This window comes from Limulus polyphemus, unplaced genomic scaffold, assembly GCF_000517525.1.
Source record: "Limulus polyphemus unplaced genomic scaffold, Limulus_polyphemus-2.1.2 Scaffold6384, whole genome shotgun sequence".
NCBI lineage: Eukaryota > Metazoa > Arthropoda > Merostomata > Xiphosura > Limulidae > Limulus > Limulus polyphemus.
The window spans coordinates 33,065-47,837 of NW_013671994.1; the positions used below are offsets into that span (position 1 = coordinate 33,065).

At 33.5% G+C, this 14,773-nt stretch overlaps 1 protein-coding gene across 3 annotated transcripts; it reads right to left on the reverse strand.

The window, feature by feature from the left end:
• Positions 1–262: 262 nt before the first annotated feature.
• LOC106473668 (innexin shaking-B-like) lies at positions 263–4,907 on the reverse strand. Of its 3 annotated transcripts, none has more exons than XM_022402070.1 (2): positions 4,382–4,907; positions 263–844 (listed from the first exon to the last, which is right to left on the reverse strand). In XM_022402070.1, exons 1-2 carry the CDS (start codon positions 4,905–4,907, stop codon positions 753–755), a joined length of 618 nt encoding a protein of 205 aa, XP_022257778.1. In that variant the 3' UTR covers positions 263–752. The 3 variants fall into 3 exon arrangements, with proteins under 3 accessions (XP_022257778.1, XP_022257777.1, XP_013789800.1); XM_022402069.1 differs by having other exon boundaries at positions 4,369–4,907; XM_013934346.2 differs by lacking the exon at positions 263–844 and having other exon boundaries at positions 3,775–4,907.
• Positions 4,908–14,773: the final 9,866 nt, after the last annotated feature.

Consider the following 14,773-nt stretch of genomic DNA (forward strand, 5'->3'; position numbering starts at 1 on the left):
CTATAGTGAGTATAGAATTTATATTATAAAAACAACAACACGTAAACTCAGTTAAAATTTCATTAAAATATTCTAAATACAAAATGTAATAATGTAACTTGCTCAGGTAACTCAGCAGTATATATTACACAAACGTAAGAAATATAGCCTTTTTAAAAACCAAAATCAAACATGTAGTTTTAACGAAAGATTTCAAATTCCAAGAATGAAAATGAAAAACAAAAGTCTGTTAATGTTCAACAACTTTCATCAAATTATTGACTTAATTATTTAATTTCACAAAACTTTTACAACTGTAATAACAAAATGACGGTAAGTGTGTGTGTTTTACAGATGTTCACCAATTTATCTATACAGAACACTCCTCTTCCATTGAAACAATTTAACTGTTGGCTTAAAACGAATTACATAAACACAGACAAAAGTTTCAACGGTGGTTGTTTTATTACAAGTTACAATTTTTACAGTAAGGAAAAATAGTTTTTAAAACAGGTACAACGTTTCGACCACTGGTGCTATCATTCTTAATTACAATTTGAAGGTACATGAAATGAAACAATTGATTTAATGTTTTGATTACTGTTACGTATATAATTTTATGTCATGAATAAAAACCCTATAACCCGAGCGCTTTCGAAAGATGGACCTTTCTTCTTCAGGGACAAATCAGCAATCATATTGTGGACGTCCACAAAACTTTTTTCCCGTCATTTTGTTATTGCGGTTTTAAAACTTTTGTTACATTAAACACTTTAACCGATAACTTCATGAAAGTGTACTTGCTGAACATCGACCGGCTTTTTTTCTTGAGAATGATCGCAGTCCAGTGAACGAAACGTCGTACCTGTTTAAAAAAAATATTTTTCCTTACTACAAAAGATCTAACTCGTAATAAAATAATGCTAATAATAAGTAAGTAAACTCAAAACGAAACTATTATTATTATTTTTAAATAAATATTAAAAACACGGTAACACCAAAAATATCTTTAATTACGAACGTTTCGGAATCGCTTCGAATACCATCATCAGCGTTAAAAACCTAAAAAAAGTTAGTTCACGATATTCTATGTACAAAAAACAATATTAGCTATTGAGCGAGTTTTCGTATTCCGTTTGAAGTTTAGATAGAACAGATTTAAACGGTGACAATATAATAGAATGCACGCGGCACACACGTTTAATAAATAACATTGTTAAGAGAAAACATTATAAAGAAAGGCTTAAATATAAACATTGCATCGTGACAATAATAATTATCAAATAAAAACACTGAGAATCCAGAATTGTTTACATTAATGACAACAGGGAGGAGTTGGTGTAATTATTTAGTGTTGGGTGATCATTGAAAATGAAGAGGCTTTCTTTAATAAAGAGTTCGTAATCTGTGGTACGAGAATCAATAATTTTAGTTTTCTACAAGTACGAGGTGATTGTTATTATCACTGTTCATCGGATACAAGACTCGGGTGGTTTAGTTAGCTTATATCCGCTTCTAACTGAAATTCCCATGTGCCCGTATTTGTAGGTGACGTTGAGTTTTACCAATATAGGTAGCTTTACAGCTACCACGAATTTGGAGGTGTGAGAAACACCATATGAAACAAAAAACAGCTAGTGTATTTATATACGAACCACCAGCACATATGAATAAGCAGTGTCTTTGGTTTTAAACATATTTTTAATTCTAAATATTGACTTAAGTACCAAACATAGCTTAATTTGTGGGTAATATGTTTCGATTATTTTTGAACTTGGGATCTGAGTTTACAACTTTGTTTGCCAATGAAAGGAATGATAAGAACTAGTGAATATTTTAAGACAGTGTGTGGCTTTTTGGTAGGTTCTATATTTTAACAATTTTCTTGTGATGGAGTGTAAGAACTTAAAGGAATAACCGATACTTCGTAATATGTTATGAATTTTTGAAATTTCTGACTGAAGACAGAAGTAGTCAGAACAGATATTATATGTTCTATTTAGAAGATTTAGAACAAGGTTATGTTGGAAGGAGTCTGGTAGGAAACTGTAGGAATGAGTACAGTGTTTTGTAGGAATAAAAAAGGATCATTAACGTATCTTCTATGGAATACTGGTTTGTAATAAAGGGGACTATTTACCAGCCATTGACTCAACACTAAATAATAGCATCAACTCCTCCCTGTTGTCATTAATTGTAAATTAATTCCAGATTCTCAGAGTTTTTATTTGGTAATTATCATTATTGTTATTTTAAAGATGCAATGTTTATTCTTATATTTAAGCCTTTCTCTGTAATGTTTTCTCTTAACAATTTTGTTTATTAAACGTGTATGCCACACGTTTTATCGTGTATTCCATTATATTGTTATCGTTTAAACCTGTTCTTTCTAAACTTCCGACTGAATACGAAAACACGCTCAACAGCTAATGTTGTTTTTTGTACATAGAATATCGTGAACTAACCTTTTTTGCGGTTTTAACGCTAATGATGGAATTTGAAGCGATTCCGAAACGTCTCCGTAATTAAAGATGTTTTGGGTATTACCGTGTTTTTAATATTTATTAGTAGTAGTATCAATTTAACGGTGGTTGTTCAATAACAGATATTATATTGAATTTGTATGCAATTACATTTATATATTAAAACTGTTTAACTGTTGCAAACAGTACTTCCCAAACAGTTCACCCGTGTCAGAAGACTAAGATATAAATTGACAAACTTATCAATTAACTAACATTGAACAATGTATTGTTATATCCTTGAAACATGAACACAATATAACTGCTGATTTATCATAAAATGTATACATAAAAATAACAATATTAATTCCGTCGTTTCACTTCACGTACCTTTGTTGAAGAATGAAACTAATTAGTTGTGATACATGTTGTAATATATACACATAAAATAGTTTAATCTTCGATCTGAGCTATTAAAAAACTTAAATGTCTGGTTGGTTTCAATTTAATAACTGCATATCAGTAGATTTTATAGTTATACTGGAAAACTGATTCGATCAAAATGTAGTTCCACTTATCTGATACTTTATATCTCTTTAAACACCCTTTATATCTCTAACCGAAGGCTGAACTCTGTAATATACTTTTGTATGTTTTTCTCGAGGGCTCAACAAGAAAAGTACAGCCCTCACATTCACAATGTATGAACTTACTTTTCACATAATTAAATAGATAATTGTTTTACTAATAAAAATCCAGTAACAACAAAACAAAATGACAACAACTTGATTTTTGCAACTTGTAGTACAAAAATGTCAAAACGTTTACAATGTCAATAAAATAGTCAGAGCCAACAATTTTACACACACTAGTCTGAGTAGAAGTAAAGTTGAAATATGTAATTCCCAACTTCCCGTATCAGACATTTTTATGCCTTTTAAGCTTAAAATAGAGCTAAGTAAATGTATTTTATTAGTTTAAGTAATATTAAAACATAAGCTTTTAGGTGTCCTACATTATTACGCTACTGACTTCAACAGTTCAAGTTCAAACTGAAAATATTTGTTATAAAAATCATCTCAATAATTCCTTATAAAACAGAAATTCTTAAAACTTAAAATTAACGTTAAAAGTTATCGTTATACGATAGGATAAGTTTTACAATATGTAAGACTGCGTTGAAAGTTCTTACCTAGTCTAGTTTAGCTTATAATACGTACCTTAACTTACTTTTAGTTTTACACTAGGCCTAAAGATTTAATAATACACTGTAAAAATCAGTAAATTTATGCAACAGTTAGTTAGGCTTAAGTTTCACTATATTATTAGGCTTAGTTGGTCTGACGTTAGACCGTTTGTGCTGCATTAAACTACATCTTTTCGTTCTGTTGTTACCCTTTTGGCCATTTCTGCTATCACTTCTTTAAAAATCACTGCATCTATGTTCTGGCCCAACATATAAATAAGAAACCAATCTCCAAGAGAGCCACGTTTGATAACAGTTTGTAAATGTTCTACGCAAACGATTCGAAAACGAAAGTTTAGTAAGTACACTCTTACAGGCGGGCAAGCAATAATAACTATCCTGAAAATAAGAACAATTCCAGTAAGAATTGCTAGAAGTATGAACCAAAACCACAAAAATATGTAAATTTTTTCATTAATAATATTTAATGGCAATAAACACAAAGCATCATGTGATTCCAGATTTCCTGACGAGCCAAACTTGAACATCCTGCATTTCGCTACTAGTGGAAACACTCGAATCATTGGGTCTAATCTCTCGGCTTGTTCCATTTCTGAAAACTTTATAACATCCAAACCGTAAGTTAAAAACTCTCCGTCGAAAAACCGATTCATTAAGAACATCTGACCAATAACATTAATAAATGCTAAGACTTCACAAAAAAAATATCTTACGGCATACCAGTCGTGCTGACCTGAGCTAGAGGTTAAGTAATCAACCAAGAGTTTCTTTTTCTGATTTTTCTCTGTTTCTGCAAACAACCCAATATCCAAATCCATCATTAAAGCTTGGATTCTCCCACCTTCCCACAACTTCCAAAGCCACCCAGGGAAGTAAAACAAAGCTGCTTGAAAAAACAGCATAAAACACACCCACTGGTAATATTTGTGATGTTTAAATTCTTCCGTATGACTGTCGCCTGGTAAATACCCTGCGTCCACGCCAGGGTAAGGAATTTCCTTACCTACCTTTTTGTCATAGGCACTAGGCATAGAGAAGGTTGTATGGATCCAGCAATAGGTGTTGATTACACTTTGGGGAACTTCTCGGCTTTTCATACAGTCAATCGGTTCACCAACGAACTGTTTCATTGAAACAACGACAGTGAAAGATAGTAGCACTATTACGGTAATGGCATAATGTAGTCGAAAGACATCGCTGTCGATCTGTATTCTGCTGGTCTTCAACAAACTTTTCAAGCTACGAATTACATCCAACATTGTGCGCTTTGCGAAATAAAAAGACTTACTTCTACTTAAACACTTAATTGAAACTAACGTTCTTCCCTCCGAAACGAAAACTGTTCATCATAATCCGCAGGGTACCATGGGATATTATTAGCCGCATATATTGACATTGGCGCATGACAAATCAACAATTAATACTTGTTATAACACCACGTGGTAAAACTTCGTTAAGAAACTTTGCGACATTGTTAAAGCACATAATAACTATTAGGAGAATTTAAATAATTCGTTGGGGAAAATTGTGAAATTTGATTTCTATGCTAGTTTATTGACGAGCCAAGTAGTGCACAATTATCGATGTATCACCAATTTTTTCCGATTACTCATGTAAAGTACGGACTTGGCTTAGTATACGTAAATGAAACAATGTGTTACACGTAGCATGAGTCGCGCCTTGGAAACTTTAACGAAACCTAACTGTTATACGTAACTTCTCACTATCAAGAAATGAACTGTTGAATAAAATACTCTGAAATGTATACCCTGTTAGTTTTCTGTAGCAAGAATATACATGCATAACTTTGCTTCACTGCCATGATGCGTACACCAGATCCTTACTAAATTCTGCTCACTTGAGTTCTTTTAAGCGTGCAAGTAAATTCTGCTCTGTAATGTGAGCACGCGCAAAAGCCGCGTGCTCTGGCGTAAAGAGCAACGTGGAATTGAAAGCAGGTTTATATATGAAGACTTTAACTGGCACATCAATTAGATTTACTCTCCAAATGCTTTACACATTACAGTAACGACTATTAGAGTAAAAATAACATGCTTTACATTTTCATAAGTAACAAATAGATTATTAAGGCAGAAATTTTGAATATATAGTAAACCTACAAGCTTCTGTGTCAGGTCAGAAAAGCATATAAAAATATTTCAGATTACGTTTAGAAGCGAAGTGTAAAAATTATTATGATGTTTTATTTGTCTTTCTGTCTTAAGATATTTGCCCCAACCTTTGAGTAGTGAGGGTTTTAATGAATGCTATCAAAAATAAATGAATAAATAAAGGTCCATCATCTTTGGTTTAATTTCTCTATGTAGATTTATAAATGTCTATCTTTTTTTTTCACTTGAGCTAAATGATGAAAATTAGGCTGTTGTCAGTTTTTGTCATTTCGATCACAAAATATATGTTAACTTAAATAAGTTTTGTTGTTAACATTCATCCATATATAATGTTGCCTGCCTGATTTGGTTTTAAATAAGGTATCCTCTTATTTCTATTTTTCACTTCTGAATATTATGGACGACTGAAGCGGACTTGTTTTATGTCATAAAAATAAATTAAGATTTCATAAAAAATACTAGAATTTTCAATCACAAAAAGTTTATAATTAACTTTACGTGCTTCAAACATCAATCCTGCAGAAAATTATAATTTTTGTGGGTTTAACGTTTTATCTGCATTCTACTATTTAATTATGTAAATAATGAGACAAACTTACAGAGCTTAATACCATATAGTTATATGTGAAATTAATTGAATTTTTTTTTTCTGAAATTTTACAGATCTACCACAGTTATTAAGATTTACTGAAAAGATGCATAAAATATATTATAATAATATAAGTTATATAAATCTTAATAACTTCAAGTCTTCAACAGAACTACTTGCTAAAGTTTCACTTCTTCCAGATTTTAGTAAAACGGGTAATCTATTCTGACAGTCACAACATTAAACTAGGCTTACATACACTCATATTCACACTACGCTAGTCTTGGAGTGAAATCCTTAACTTGAACACCAAACTGACATGTTGACATCGTCTAGACATTAAAAGTAATAGCAATTTATAAACTTTTCCAAGAACGTTTTATTTCATAAAAAGGTTCTCAAAACAAGCTTACATTAGATTTACTATGATATCTGACTGACATTCATTTGAACATTCGTTTTGAATGTTAACTTTATTAAGCTTACGTAAGCCATCTTCTTTTCGAAGTTATACCGAATACTGCGTCGAAGGAAGGGGTTCTCAATCAATAGTATGCGTGCTCTCTTCACTTGGTACGTAGAAATGTTGAACAGTTACAGAAAGGAAGCGGCGGTATAGGATATAGATCCCATTGCGATTGGCTGAGATAAATAAACAAAAAAACGAGAGAGAATCCTCAATATCCGCGGCGGTAATTAGATCTCAAATCGGTCAAGAAAGGACCTATGAGCTAAAAGTTTGTACTTGAAAAATCTCAGAGCCATTCTATGAGCCGCTATGCCGCGGCTAAATAAAGAAATTGAGAAGTACTGGTACAAGGTAATACTAATAGTCAGAGTCTACTCCATTTATTCTCCAGATCAAATACTGGTACGTATCAGTCAGATTTATAAGGGCCGGGCATGCCTTAATGGTTAGCATGCAGGACTGTGGATTCTAGGATATATTATTCTATTACTAACAAAATAATAATAATCATCGCGCTTTACACTTTAAGGCTGTGGGTGTATTATTACGGTGACAGTCAAATCCTTCCACTCGGTCAGAGTAACCCAAGAGTTGGTGCTGTTGACTAGCTAGATGTCAGTACTCAAGTCTATCAGTTTAAGATTGCTGAAGTTAGATATCGGAGTACAGGACTGTAACATGCGTTAACATCCCGTAGGTTAATAGGTAACTTTTTCAAAATCTGTTTTTCAGTCCACCTCAATTTTGGACACAGAGAGTCTCTCAAGTAAGCAACTCAACTTTCCATTTCTGTGGTACACACGAGACGTGAATACGCTATTTGATAATTAGCACTGTTTTTAATAGAAAAATATAGCTGTGAGGCTATGAAATGGACGGTTGTCTTTTCTGTCGGCGAATTGATTATTGGTTAGGGGCTGCCACTCCCTTGCACTCGAATCGTAGTGGACGAAGGTGACGTGTGCAAGAAGGAGTGACTTGCAAACCTGCCTTTGTTGGCCTTATTATCACTTAAGTTTTGCAGTTAAACTTTAATAACTTTTACCTGAGTTAAACTTTTATTATGCGATAACTTTTGGTTAGACTGTGGTGTAACTTTGCTCGATCGAAGCTTAACTTGAATTTTATTTAATTTTGCATTATAACCTTAGCTTTGACGTTTATTTTAGAGTTTATCTTTTACGTTTAATATTACTTTTGGAGTAGCTTACAAGTGGGAGAACAGTGATCTGGTAAGACAAAATATCAAAGGTTTTTCACTCTTCTCTTTCCAGTTCAACAAATCTACAATAAACACTTGCTTTTGTGATTTGTATTATGTTTTTTTAGCTTCGTTTGTTGTTAAATAAAACTTTTGATTTGTTTCTTTTTTTGTGTGTACCGCCTCCGACAAACTCAGTTTTAGTTCGGAGAAATACACAACACACACTCCAAAATTCGAAAGTCCCTGAACCTCCAGTTAGCGAACCCTAATTTGAAGGAAATCCATGCGCGAAAAATTCCACAAGAATTTAGAAGTTTATGTCCAACTTTCACACTGAGTGTGATTAAATATACCACTATAGTTCAGTGTTGGCAGTGAATCAATTACTAAATAGTGGAATTTAAGAACACAGCGGCCTAATGGTTAGTGCACACGATTCGCAATCTGCGGGTTGCGAGTTCATATCCCCTCATTAAAAACGCTTGCCCTTTCAGACTTGGGGACATTATAATCTGACGATCAATCCCACTTTTCGTTGTTAAAAATGTATCTTAAGAGTTGGCGGTGAGTGGTGTTGACTAGCTGCCTTCTAAAGTTGGGACGGATAGCTACAATAGTCCTTGAATAGCTTTGGCGAAATTCGAAAAACAAACAAGTGATTAAAAATATAAAAACAAAACCTATAATTTCATTATTGTTATACAGAAACAGATAAACTATATTAAATACATTTGTTTTAAAACATCTGAGTTAGAACACGACAGTTCATTGTACGTTAACACTTTGAACCGTTGATCAATTAAGACAGTACAAGCTTTCCCGTTGTCCTGGATTATTTATTGGCTGCTCGCCTGGGTCTAACTAATAAATTCATATAAAGATAAACTGATGTGAGGTCAGAGGTTAATGGAGTGTTGTTTATCTGGAGAGTGATTGTCATTCCAAATGAATTGTTGAAATTTCCGATTTTATATTCCGAATTTTGGAACTAAAATCAGCACAAAAAGGTCTAAGTAAATAGTAACTTAACATAGAGAAGTAAGTCTATGAACAAGAATGACAGAAGCAGCAAGACGTAAATAACTTGCCATAGACGTAGAAGGAAATATAAAGTTAGTCGAGCTATAATCATAAGTGTGTGTGTATGGTGGGAGCGGAAGTTATTTTGGTGATGTTATTAATAAACCAAAGTACAGATGTGTATCAAAAGTCAAAATTTTAGTCGTATAGCCATAGCGTACTATACCTATGCTAGACATTAATGTTGTTTAACGCCAGTGGCGTAACTACAAAATATACCCCCCCCCCGCATAATTAAGTCTCCTACATTCATTCCTCTTGTCGGCAATTCTTAAATTTCCAAGCCTTACGGTCCCCTTTTGGCTCCCACCCCACCCCACCCCGCGCGCAACCGCAGGGACATACTTTCGCCACTGTTTAACGAATTTTCATAAACAAACAAAAAAGTACATACATGATTTGTGCGTAAGATGTTGACTCACGTTTTATACTTATCCAAAAGGCACGGGTCTTAACCATGTGCCTCGTTTTAAGAAGTTTAGGATATCGTAAACTATTTTTCCATTCTTGAATTTTCGTGAAGGCAGAGTAACAAGGAGACGGAATAGATCGCCCAACAAACTCCGTTCTGTCATAGCAGAAAGTTATTTATCACTAGAATGTTCGACAAAGATAAATAACGCCAGTGAAGTAAAGTGATTTTAATTAAGTTCATTTTGGAATTCTAGTTTCAATAACAAAAATATTTGCTTTGTTTGTTTTGAATTTTGGGCAAAGCTACATGAGGGCAATCTGCGCTAGCCGTCCTTAATTTAGCAGAGAAAGACTAGAGGGAAGGCAGCTAGTCACCACCACCCACACACAAATATTGGGATTGACTGTCACATTATAACGCTCAGATTGTGAGCCAAGCCCTCCTAACCACTTAGCAATGCCCCCCCCCCCAAATAAAATTTACATAACAAGGCTATTTTGGTATAAATAAATTTGTGATTTTTTTTATTACTGTAATTAATTGATGCGAAAATGAAGGTTACTTTGTCAAGTTTATAACCCATGAAAATATGGATAAAACCATCCTCCACATCTTCCACCAGGGATTGTTCGAGATCAGTACATTGTTATAAAACACAACTCTATTTTCAGGTCGGTTTAAGTTCAACGTATTGGATCAATAACACATTATAACTAAATAGTTCAACTTCCCTTCGAGACTTTCATATAAGCCTAATAAAAGATCATAAAAGAAGGCGAGAAACTAACTTGATCATTTTTTGCAATCCTTTTTGTTGTAATGCCTTTTTATTTGTACTCAGATGTAAACATGATTATAATCAGGTATACTTGTCATAAGACAATAATATTAGTCTTTTTGTATTTTTATTACAACATTCTTTATTCGGTCCCTTCTCTGAGAATAAAAGTATACCATATTTTATTACAATTTACAGCTTTTATAGTAAGTAAGATTTGTTTTCAGAACAGATACGACGTTTCGATCACTGATGCGATCATTGTTAAAACTTGTGTACTTGAGAATGATCGCACCAGTGATCGAAACGTCATATCTGTTCCAAAAACAAATCTTATATACTGTAAAAACTGTAAATTGTAATAAAATACACTTAATCAGTAAGTAAACTGAAAACGGAACTAAAAGTATACTATGTTTGTTGTATCCCGAAGTGCCTGATGAGCTCTAGTATTGAGCAAAATGCGTCGTCAGCAATGAATAAGGCGGACAATGTGGTTGAAGTACTTGTATACACTCTTCTTCTTGAAAAATAGTAAGAGACTGAATAAAGAATGAAGTATTAGAATCACAATAAGCCTATTATTATTATTATCTTACGACAAATGAAACTGGTTATAATCATTATTTGCCAACAAAAGTGTTCACAATATAAAGAAAGTATATTTATATTTATTCAAAATAAATGTCAGTTTTAAGTTTCTGATGCTGTCACGAGAGGGAAAATTGTGTTTATTATTTTTCTCTTGACAGGAATATGGCATGATAAGTCATATATTATAATGACCTCTTAAATTAATTCATTTTCTTTACTTGTAGGTACCATAAAATATGCTGTCATTCGTATAAAATAAACAATCATCACTTAGGAAGCACAAGATGGAAACTAATGGCGTTTAGAAAGTATTAACTGTGTACTTTATGAACACCTAAAAGGCGTTTTGATAACTACTAACAATATTCCAGTTTCTGCTTTAGATCACGTGACGACTCATAATAAATTATTTTTGATGCTATTATGGTTCCTTTCCAAACAAATATATATATATATGCCTCTCTCTTTTGCTATTATTCTATCTATATCTACGCCTACCATTCCTTATGTGTGATTTTATTTTATTTTTCATTCTGCGTGTTTAGATTTATAAATATATCTATTCTGATGCTCGTTTTTCTCACTCCTTCTCAGTTAAATTCGACCTTTCCACGTAACTGGTACTAATGATGTTAATTTCATGTATAGGTAATTTTGATAAGGGCAACTTTTCAAATCAATTGAAAGTTTAGTTTTTTAAGAGGCTATACAACAACACTAAGAGAATTTTCCTTTTAAATACGAAAATGATAAGTTCACTCTCACGATCACTGGTCTTGCAAAATTGAAACAGATTTTACAAACGAAAAATATTCTGAATATATATCACACATTTGTAGATTAGCTTATTGACACGGAAATGTGTGCATCACTATTTGTGGAAGAATGCACAGAGAAACACACCGTATGAACGGATGTCTTAACAAGATGTGAAAACGTTGCGAATCCCGTGATTATAAGTTGCCGAAGGTACGGTAATCGATCCGTGAAATAGAGTTAATGCTTGGTCACGTGGTATTTACTGTGTTTAATACTCTACAATAATACCAAGAACATTATAGTAGGACATCTAAGACAAACGGCCAAGCCAGCTAAATATAAGTAGTAACACCCCTATACCGGGATCAATGGACAACAATACAAAGAACTTTATAGTAGGACATCTAAGACAAACAGCAAGCCAGCTAAAAGTGGTATAGGGGTGTTACTACTTGAATCAATGGACAACAATATAAAGAACTTTATAGCAGGACATCTAAGAAAAACGGCCAAGCCAGCTAAAAGCGGTATAGGGGTGTTACTACTTGAATCAATGGACTACAATACAAAGACCTTTATAGTAGGACATCTAAGACAAACGGCCAAGCCAGCTAAAAGTGGTATAGGGGTGTTACTACTTGGATTAATGGACAACAATATAAAGAACTTTATAGAAGGACATCTAAGACAAACGGCCAAGCCAGCTAAAAGTGGTATAGGGGTGTTACTACTTGAATCAATGGATAACAATACAAAGACCTTTATAGTAGGACATCTAAGACAAACGGCCAAGCCAGCTAAATATGGTATAGGGGTGTTACTACTTGAATCAATGGATAACAATACAAAGACCTTTATAGTAGGACATCTAAGACAAACGGCCAAGCCAGCTAAAAGTAGTATAGGGGTGTTACTACTTGAATCAATGGACAACAATACAAAGAACTTTCTAATAGGACATCTAAGACAAATAGCCAAGCCAGCTAAAAGTGGTGTAGGGGTGTTACTACTTGGATCAATGAACAACAATACTAAGAATTTTACAGTGGGACATCTAAGACAAACGGCCAAGCCAGCTAAAAGTAGTATACGGGGTGTTACTACTTGGATCAATGGACAACAATACTAAGAACTTTACAGTGGAACATCTAAGACAAACGACCAAGTTAACTAAAAGTGGTATAGGGGTGTTACTACTTGGATCAATGATTGTGAAAATTGCGGAGTAATGTCCAAAGTATTACCTGAATATGGGATTGGATGCAAGCAGGAGTGCAACTCAACTGTTAAGTGTTATTGAATGCTATAGTGGGAGTGTTTAGTGTGGGCTGTATTCTGCATACTGGGTTCGTATCTATACGTACAGTGTCTGCGCATGCATACCTCGCTTCTGGTGTCATGGTGATATTCTGCTCAGCTGACTAAAACATTGTTGAGCAGCATAGTGCGCTCTGCTACAAAGCACGTGGCTACACTTAAACCATATATATATATGTGTACAACTACACACACATTTATATTTTAGATTTGTAAACGTGGTTGCTATTTCCGCAGTCATTTACTTTGTTTATACCTTCTACAGCTGTTTTGCAACTGTTAGACATTTACCTTGTTTTTGTTGTTGTTTTGATTCGTTCTGCGTGATTTTAAAGTATCCGTGATTTATTATATCTCTCTATATACATATATATATGTATAGAGAGAGACTTGTGTAAAATAGGGTTTACCATTCGCTTTATATTGTATGTCAACTACGTAATGAGTTAGGTCAAAATTAAAAATTCTCCATGACAAAAATTAGACTGATTAAGGCAGAAGTTTCTCACTCTCAAACTCAGATTCAGTTGAGTTGGCAAGAGCTCGTGATAAAACAGATCATGGAATGGCATCATCATGTGTGCTTTCTGTTATTTTAGGCAAACCTAGAAGAATAATAAACATTTTTACCTAAGAAACGGCGAAGCTGCATTTCAACACTTGGTTATAGTTGGTTATACGTAATGGGAAGTAAAACAAACACCAACAGTATAATTTTACTTTCTGTTCTTTAAATAGAGCTGCTGAACGTAAAGATAATAGAACAATAACCATAGAAGAATTGTTTAAAGCTATATATATACATATAAAGAGAGAGAGTTTTCATGTGTATTTAATGCAAAATTGTAGTTAGGGATGAACTATTCAATTACTATATTTATTCTTAGAAGTTGAATCAATGTATATTAATTGATAACTTGTTATTTTATGGTTTCTTTCTTGTTTGTCTTAGCGTGACACTACATAGTGGGCTTATTGCCCCATGGGGTTAGAATCCTGAATTCCAGTGTTATAATCTTTGAAACTTACAACTGAGCCAAAGGTTGGGGTAAATCTCCGTATCATATTCTATTTCCACAAAACACTGATTGCCAGAATCTCCTAAGGCTATTGGCTGGGAAGACTTCTAAACAAAGCCGAATTGTAAGTGTTTCAGTTTTATAAATAAACTATTAATAATAATAATACATCAGCCATTTCGACGTGCCTCAGAACCAACTTTTTAAATTTAGTAAACAGTTTCTTTGGAAGTCATTCTGTGCCCGAAATATTGAGTGATCAATTTATTTTCATTTCGTCGCATATGCAAAGCTTCGTTGTGTTTTTTTTTTTTTACACTTTTCAACCAACTTATTCGCACGCTTTCACATGTAATAAGAAACATGACTTTTCTATAGTTATATTATAGCTACTGTAGCACATGAAAAACGGATAGTAACAGCTGTTATTCGCGTTTGTTACAGGATTCTGCAAAGCGAATTGAAGGAGAATAAAACGCATGAAGGCTGTTTATTTGTTTAATCGTTAAACACAAAGATACACACTGGGTTATTTGTTCTCTGCCAACCACGGGAATCTAAGCATGATTTTTCGTGTTGTAAGCCCGCTGAACAACCAGGGAGCATATAAGTTTCAAAATCCTATCAGTAAAAGGCTTGCGGGCCAATTTCTTTTTTAAAGAAGATTTCTGGTGCATTCAGACGACGGACTAAAATTAATAATAAATATATTTCTAGAATTTTTTTGGAGAGAAAGTGATTATTTTATTGTTGAACGTTGGAATGGTCA

Bases quoted from the DNA above. Each gene is read 5' to 3' on its own strand.
- LOC106473668 (XM_013934346.2), bottom strand. From the start codon at position 4,907: ATGTTGGATGTAATTCGTAGCTTGAAAAGTTTGTTGAAGACCAGCAGA.